This window comes from Corapipo altera, unplaced genomic scaffold (assembly GCF_003945725.1).
Source record: "Corapipo altera isolate COAL_440 unplaced genomic scaffold, ASM394572v1 55, whole genome shotgun sequence".
Lineage (NCBI taxonomy): Eukaryota > Metazoa > Chordata > Aves > Passeriformes > Pipridae > Corapipo > Corapipo altera.
Genome location: NW_020884882.1, coordinates 5,765,581 through 5,773,337, shown reverse-complemented (window position 1 = coordinate 5,773,337; position 7,757 = coordinate 5,765,581). Strand labels below are relative to the sequence as shown.

Genomic DNA, 7,757 nt, shown 5'->3' with positions numbered 1-7,757 from the left:
TACAGAGCTGCTGTGAGCTCCCTGGGCCGGGGGCTGGCCCCACTGCTGCTGACACCCCCTCATTTGGAGTTTAATGAGTTCCTGTGCTGGACCCAGCCCAAAACATGACCTTGCTGAACCTTTGGGGAAAGGGAACACGAAATAGGGGTGTAAAGGGGTGCAGAACCAGTATAAACCAAAAAAAGTTGCATTTGATGCTGCATTTTATTGTGCATGCTCACCAACTCCAGCTCCAAGGCTCAGCCGAGCTTTGTGGAGGGTTTGGTCTGCTGCAGTCGCCCAGGGAGAAGCAGCACACAGGAAAAGATGCCTGGCTGGATGCAGCCCCTTTGGAGACATCCCAGTGGTGGATGAGCAGGGAGCAAAGCCAGGCACAGAAATCCCCGTGGTTCCTGAGGCTGGGACTTGGCTGTGCTCCAGCGCTGGCCTGGGCAAAGGCAAACCCGGCTATGTCTTCTTCAGTGGTGCTGAGGTGATGGTTATTAAACCAAATCCTACCGTGGCTGCTGCTTGTGCCATGAGCACCGGGACCAGGGGGATGAGATGCTGTGTCCGCAGCCCCCTGCAGGCACACCAGTGCCACTCCACGCTTCCCTCCATCTGTGCCCCTGGCAGCCCCGCTGCCCTCTCCGGCCCTGCCTGAGCAGGCATGTCCCAGCCAGGGGAGTTCATCTCCTACGCCCGAGCTGGGCCATCAGCTCGGCATTGGCGGCCGCCTTGTCCTGCTGTTCTTTCTCTCTGGCCAGGTCGAGCAGGATCTCCAGTAGGTGTGTGTGGACATCAAGTGACAGGGACACCTTCCTCCCCTTTTTCCTGGGAGCAGGTCTCTTGGTGGCTGGGCTCGTCGGCCAGGGCAGTGCTTCCCTTGCTGACCCCTCTGGCAGCAGCAGGCTGGCTTTGTCTGGATGAGACCCTTCCCCAGAGCCAAAGTCACCCCTCCTCATTTTGGGGAGAGCTGGCAGCATCTTGTTAGTGCCGGTGGTTTCCTGGCTGGTCAGGTTACCTCCATCCCCAGCTCGGGGGGCTGGCGGGAGGGGCTCGAGGTTCAGTTCCTTTCGGGCTGTTGCTGGTACCCCGAGGACCACCAGGAAGGTGAGCAGCATCCTGCCTTGCAGCACAGCTGGGAGCGCCTGCAGGGAGCGTGTGGTTGAGCATCACCCCCCCATCACACTGCCATGGCCCCACAGCCCCCCCAGCAGGACACATCCCCACCAGGGTGCCACATGTAGACCCTCCCTACTCCCCATGCCAACTGGGGGTGGTTCACCTCCCTTTTGGGAACACCTAATTTTTCCACCCTGATTTTAACCTTTTTGAACAGGGCGGGAAGTTTTGAGGAGGATGAAGGGGATGTGGGAATCAAATCAGTGGGGTGCCCCTGTCCTTTCCCACAGCCCCCTGGTCAGACACTGGCTGCAGCTCCATTTCACACTCTCCAGCCCTTTGTCACCCTGGGTATGGGACATTCCTTCTTGGGAGGCTGCCTTGGGAGTGTGGCTGCTCCCCAACCCATTACTGCCCTTTGGCCAGGGAAAGGTGACGTGCCCGGGATTTCGGGGCTGGGCGGGCTGTGGGGCTTTCTTCCTCCCACGCCTTCCCACAGGGTTCCTGGGCTCTCTGGGGCAAAAGCCAAGCTCCCTAGGAGGGATATGAGCCACCTGACCCAAAATACACAGCAGACTGGTGGCAGTGGGGTGACAAGGGCATGAGTTGTGCTGAGCCTCCACCCCATCCCTCACCCTGGTCCCAAGGAGGGCCCTGGGGGCTCCAGGGTGCTGTGATGGAAGGTGGCAGTCAGAACAAGTGCAGGGGCACTGCTGCACAAATCCTGCTGTATTGGTGCCTCTCCCCCAAATCAGTCACCCAGTCAGGTTTGTCCAGCTGGAAGGAGAAAAGTGAAAGGCATCCAACTTGCTGCAACTTATCTCCTGGGTGAAACCCTTTGGAAAGTCCCACAGCAGGTAGCCAGAGGTGGTTTAACTCACCTGGAAGTGGGCAATGAAAAACATCCAAACCCTTGCAACCCGTTTCCCAGCTAAAAGCCCCTGAAAAGCACCACTGAGGGCACAGCCTCACCATTTCCAGCAGGTCCTCGTCTCCCCGATGCTCAGACAATGTTCCCACAGTGCAGGGACCACGAGCTGGGTATTTGCCCTGCTCCCTGCCAAGCCCTTGCTCTTATCCTGTCCCAACTCCACCTCTGACCCGCAGAGGGGGTGACGGTGACATGGGGAGGAGGGAGGGGGGAGGAATGTTATTAATACATTTTGTCTAACAGCAGATGAAATCATCCGGGGATGTGGGTGAGTGTGTGCCCCCTTGCAGCTCCGTGAGCTGCATTTAGAGGGGGTTCCAGGAACCTGGGGCATCTCGGTCGTAACTGTTTCATATCTGACTTGTGAGATGTTTCTTCTCCATCTAATTAGGCCTGACAGCCTTCCTGCTCCTGTCAGCCTTAAGGAAGGAAGAAAACATGCATATTGGTGCTGGCCAATGGCCATGGCACTGGCTGTGAGTGCCAGCCCTCTGGGCATTGTGCCTCAGAAGGCTCCTGGATATCTCCTGGTACTGGTCTGATGCTGTGTCCTGATAGACTTCCTGGCCCTGGCCAACTGGAGGACATATCTGGAGAAATGTCACCTCCCTGCCATTCCAACTGTTTTGCAGCCCACCTTCACTGAGTCTAACTGTGATGCCACCAGTTTGCAGCCTACCTGTACCAGTCTAGTCTGGCCCAGCCCCTCTACCAGCTGCCCGTGGTAGGTAACAGCCTGTAGGCATTGCTGTGGGGTGAGTCCCACATGGAAGGGCTTTGCCCCAAAGCTCCCTGCTTAGGGACTGTGGGAGCATCCCAGGTCTCTCAGGCCAGGCAGGAACCTGCATGAGATGAGCTGGTGAGTGCTCAGCCCAGAGGGCTGGCCAGGGCAAGGAGCCAGGGTGCTCTGGGTTCAGACCACTGGGGGTCTACCCACCCTCATGGCCGCAGGGTGACCGGTCCTATGCCACCCTTCCCAGCAGTGACAGGGAGTGGAAATAATGCTAGCTCTGTTCCTCCTCCCGGGGACAGCCAGGAACTCACACCCAGCAGCCAAAATTAGCACTGATTCACACAGCACATCATGCAGCACCACAAACCCACGTGCTGACACGTCATGGCCTGGACAGGGGTCATGGCCTGGCTTGCGTCAGCTGGGCATGTGCTGGGCACAGGGATGGGACACTGGGTTCCCTCAGGGGGGTGAGGAACCCCAGCCAGCGCTGCCAGCAATGGGCAGCAAGGGCAACCCAGCTGAGGTGGGCAGGGGGCATGCCTGACTCAAGAGCCATCCCCAAACTCCACGGGCATCTCCAGCAGCGTGCCAAGAAGCATGACACCTCCCTGTGAGCACAGCTTTAATATCACATCCCCCTCACATTGGTACACATATACATTCGCTGTATACAGATATACACAGAGAGCAGCGGTATGTGTGGGGGCCACAAAGCCCCCCAGCGGCCCCTCGGGCCCTGGGGCAGTGAGGGGCACATTCCTGTCAGCCCTGGGGTTGGGGGGAGGCAGGGGCTGCGACCCCGGGAGCTGACATCGCTTTCACAAAGCCTTTGAGAGTAAGCGTGGGCAAGCAGGAACCTCTTCTAACATAGCACCATCCTCAGGGTTTCCCTGATGGGCCAGGGATGCAGGTGAGTACCCCCCAACTACAGACTGATGTGCTGCTGGCAGGCATGCGAGCTGGGGGGCAGCACATGGAGAAAGCTTCCAGTCTCCCCACAGGTCATTGCCAAACCATCGCAGCCACAAAAGTGGAACTGAGCCCCAGCTGAGGTTAAGGTGAAATTTATTCAGATGGAGCTGGTTGCAGGGTGGGGGTGGGGGATGATATGCAGGGGGGTACTTCCCAGGGATGCAAGCAGCTCTCCCAGCAGAGAGGGGAGGGGAGCCCAACCCTGCCAAGTCCTTCTGGGCTACCAGAGAGGGGGGTCAGGGATAAGAACCATCCTGTTGGCAGCAAATAATTTAAAAATCAAACTGGAACAGCCCAGGAAACTTCCGTGGGGGTTCAGAGCCTTGGTGGGAGGTGGTTTCCCATTTGATATAAATTTCACCTTAACGACAATGAAAGTGGTGTGATATGAAAACCCCATGAGCAGCATAAAGACACGTTAGAAATAGCACCAGGTTCCTGCCCGGGGCTGGTGGGTACGTGGCCCCTGCCACCGCGGGCAGCCCAGCCCCAGCTGGGGTGGCAGCCGGGCCCCACCTCCAGGCAGCCCTGCCTGCCGGGACACTGCCCACACCTACACCTTTGGCTGCCCTCCCGTCTTGCCACCGGCAACATCACGGGCACCTGTGGAGAGAGGAGAGGTGGTGTCAGAGCCGAGGTGGGGGACCAGCATCGTGCCCCCAGCTCTGCACTGCTGAGCCCACAGCACCAGGTGGAGATGCTGCCAGGCCTGCCGGTGCCGGTGGCTGTGCCAAGCCCTGCCTACCTGCCCCTGGGCGCTGCCTGCAGTGCAGCTCACACTCCTCCTTGCTGTCGAAGCGGTTGAGGTTGCCCTGGCAGCCGCTGTAGACAAAGGGCCGGCACTCAGTGACTCTTTGGTTGTAGTACCAGCGCAGGGTGTAGTGCTGGCAGTGCCCCTCATCCAGCGGCAGGCTGCAGGGCTCAGCTGCGGGGACAAACAGTGATGGTGAGAGCAGGCAGGAGCTGGCAGCACACTGGCCGTGCAGGCAGCCAGGCACACTTGGCAGAGGAGGGGAAACCCCAAAAGAGGAAGGCAGGGGATGGCTCCCAGCTGAGCATGGGCAAGGTTTGGCTGGAGGGGGCATCTCTGTGCTCTGCCCAAGTGCTGGAAGTGAGGGCAGGAGATGCCGCTCTGGGCAAGCCCTCTTCCAGGGGCAGCCAGCAAAGGCTGGAGATAAGAGCTGGGAGGGAGGTGGCATGGGGACATGATGGGCACAGCACACCTAGGAAGGGTTGTGGGAGGACCCTCTGCATGCTGCTGCCATTGGGGCTTCCCTGATCTCCTGGGGGCTGTGGGATCCCCTCCTGCAGCTCATGACCAGGAGCACAGGAAACCTGCCAGGGGCAGCAGATCCCACAAGCGCAGCAAACCACCCGTTACTGCTGGTGATGGCTTCAGCAAGGGGAACAGAGTGTGAAGTCTGCATGGTGTGTACAGCACTGTGCTCTAATAGGGAAGGCACAATGTACCCAGATACCAGCAAGAGGGCTGCAAATCCTAAATCCACACAGCCAGAAGGCACAGGGACCCACTGCCAGGCAAAGGCCTGGAGCAGCCCCATGGTCACCCCAGGTCATCCTCAGTGTCAGGGAAGCTCACCATTCATCACAGGTTGCTCCGAGCTGTCCATCTCTGGGGCCTCATCATAGTCCTCCTCCTCCCCATACATGCTGTCGTACTCGAGGTCATCGGTGTCGAGATTGATCTCCCTGTCCTGCCCTGGGAGACAGCACCAGACATGAGCAGTTTTTGCCACACATGTGGAGCAGGGAAAAAGGAGGACAGGGAGATGACAGACCCTCCTCCTCTTCAGTGTGTGACAACTTGAGCACAGGGACTGTGTGAGTGCTGCCAGCGGACTCTGTGAAGAAGAAGAACATGGCACAGGCATCAGGGAGGAGGTGAGGGAGTCTGGGGCACTTTCCCCTTCCTTCCCAGGGGAAACCCACGCCTGTCAGGTGCAGAGCAGTCCAGCACTACCACAGCACTTCTGCAGCCTGACAGGACACATGGACAGGGGTTGGGGACCTGGGAACACCCTCTCCTCTCTGTGCACCACAGACCAGGGCTGCCAGGGGCTTCTGGAGGATGGACAGGCAGGAGAGGCCCAGGGAGACAGCACCCACTTGTAGCCCAGCAGGATGGGGACAGGGGAGGGCACAGGCAGGCACACATGCCCATGGGGCCAGATCTTGTAGGTCCTCTGGGCTCTCCATCACCTGTTTGGCCATGCTCTCTCTCCTGGCGAACGATTCTTCCTCCTCCCTGGGCAGAGCGGAAGCTGCTCCTGGCCTGAGCCCCCCAGCCTCCTTGGAGAGAAAGGACCCACCTCATCCCAGCCCACCCCTTGCTTCCATCCCTCCAATCCCACTCCTCCAGCCCACCCTCTCCTCCAGCACTCCTGACCCCTGTAAGATCCCTGCCCCAGCTCTGACACCCAAGCATGGATGGGGTGCAGTCCTCGTGGTCCGTTCACAAATTGGGCAGACCCTGGCAGTGCCCAGACCCCTTTGGTACTATCCCAAGCCAGCTGTCCTTGGGGATCCCTGCTGAACCATCACTCCTGCCACACACTGTTCCTTCTCCCTGTGCACGCTCCCACATGGACACTGACCCTGACTGAGGGGGTCATGGAGGGCCCAAGCCACATCCAGCTCCCCAAAACTGGTGGCACACCTGGGTGCCAGGACCCTTTGGTGCCACACGTGCGGGGCAGGGGGGTAGAAAGGAAAAGCCGCAACCTGAGTGCTCACGTGAATCCAGGTGCCGTGGGAAGTGGCCGCCGCAGGCTGTGGGAGAGAAAAGACAGATGTCAGGGGCAGTAGGGCCAGACCTCCAGCCCCAGGGCAGCAGAGGGGGTGCTCACCACAGTGCTGGCTCATCTCCTGCCTGACGAAGGCACGGATCTCGTCCTCCTGCCGGGCACATGGAGGGGCAAAGGTCCCACATTGCAATAGGGGATGGTGCAATTAAAGAGGAGGAAAAACCCTTTCCCCAGGCCCCAGCAGAGCCTGGAGGTGGGGGCAGCTCCTCCATCAGTGGCAGTGGGATCAATCCAGCACCCCTTCCCACCCCGGTGACCCAAGTGCCATGAGTCTATGCTGGCTCCCTCCTGGTTCCTTACCGTCAAGCCCGGTTCCCCCTTCTCCCCACGGAGCCCACGGGTGCCAGGACTGCCCTAGGGACAGCAGAAAGAAGGTGGGACACTAGCCCCGGCTGGGGGCCAGGCAGGGCCAGGCACCCGCTCACCCACCTGCTCTCCTCTCTCACCGGGGATGCCAGGAACACCTCGTGCACCCGGCACTGACTGTCCAGGGGGGCCTCTCTCTCCCTGCAAAGGACACATGCTCAGGATCTGGCTGGTAGTGCTAGAGTCTCTCCGCTCTCCTCAGCACTATGGATGTGCTGCTTTCCCCACCCCTGCACCCCGGAGATGCCTGTGCAGGCTGGGATGCGGATGGGTCCAGCTCACATCAAGGACAAGCAGGGTCACAAACCCCTCAGGCTCCTATCCACTGGGCAGGGGGACACAAGGGAGGACCCCAAAGCCAGTGATCTGACAGGGCAGGACAGAGCCGGGACATAACTTCAGATGCCGCCAATCCCTCATCCACTCAGGGGACTAGGCTCTCCCTTCCTAACAGCCCCCGGAGAGGGACCAGCCACCCATGGTGAGGACTCACCTTCTGGCCCTGCATGCCCTCAGGGCCTCGTGGGCCAATGCTCCCTGGGGGTCCAGGGGGGCCAGGAGCACCATCACTACCCCGGGGACCGGGGCCACCAATAATGCCAGGGGCACCCTGCAGGAGAGCAAAGGGTAAGACCAGGGGTGTCAGAGACCCTGACCCCAGAGCAGGTGCCATGGGCATCCTCTGACCCCACAGCTGGGCATCCCTGAAGCACTGGCACTGGTGACTTCTTGTAAAGAGTGGGGAGAGCTGTTGTCACTCATAGTTCAGTGATATAACTTAGAGCAGTGCCAAATGACTCTTCTGGGAGCATCAGGCTCTGAT

General features: G+C 59.7%; 2 protein-coding genes across 2 annotated transcripts in view; both read right to left on the bottom strand.

The window, feature by feature from the left end:
• Nucleotides 1–448: 448 nt before the first annotated feature.
• On the bottom strand, nucleotides 449–2,978 carry LOC113945762 (urocortin-2-like). Its single transcript, XM_027640298.1, has 2 exons — nucleotides 2,973–2,978; nucleotides 449–1,130 (listed from the first exon to the last, which is right to left on the bottom strand). Exons 1-2 carry the CDS (start codon nucleotides 2,976–2,978, stop codon nucleotides 669–671), a joined length of 468 nt encoding a protein of 155 aa, XP_027496099.1. The 3' UTR covers nucleotides 449–668.
• A 402-nt stretch (nucleotides 2,979–3,380) lies between these two features.
• COL7A1 (collagen type VII alpha 1 chain) overlaps nucleotides 3,381–7,757 on the bottom strand; it is a 30,985-nt gene continuing 26,608 nt past the window's right edge. The window contains exons 111-120 of the mRNA XM_027640712.1: nucleotides 7,428–7,544; nucleotides 6,998–7,075; nucleotides 6,869–6,922; nucleotides 6,611–6,659; nucleotides 6,486–6,533; nucleotides 5,964–6,053; nucleotides 5,543–5,605; nucleotides 5,344–5,463; nucleotides 4,489–4,668; nucleotides 3,381–4,346 (exon numbers count right to left, since the gene is read on the bottom strand). Coding sequence (XP_027496513.1) covers nucleotides 4,297–4,346; nucleotides 4,489–4,668; nucleotides 5,344–5,463; nucleotides 5,543–5,605; nucleotides 5,964–6,053; nucleotides 6,486–6,533; nucleotides 6,611–6,659; nucleotides 6,869–6,922; nucleotides 6,998–7,075; nucleotides 7,428–7,544 — 849 coding nt within the window. The 3' untranslated portion in view covers nucleotides 3,381–4,296. The remainder of the gene's footprint in view (nucleotides 4,347–4,488; nucleotides 4,669–5,343; nucleotides 5,464–5,542; nucleotides 5,606–5,963; nucleotides 6,054–6,485; nucleotides 6,534–6,610; nucleotides 6,660–6,868; nucleotides 6,923–6,997; nucleotides 7,076–7,427; nucleotides 7,545–7,757) is intronic.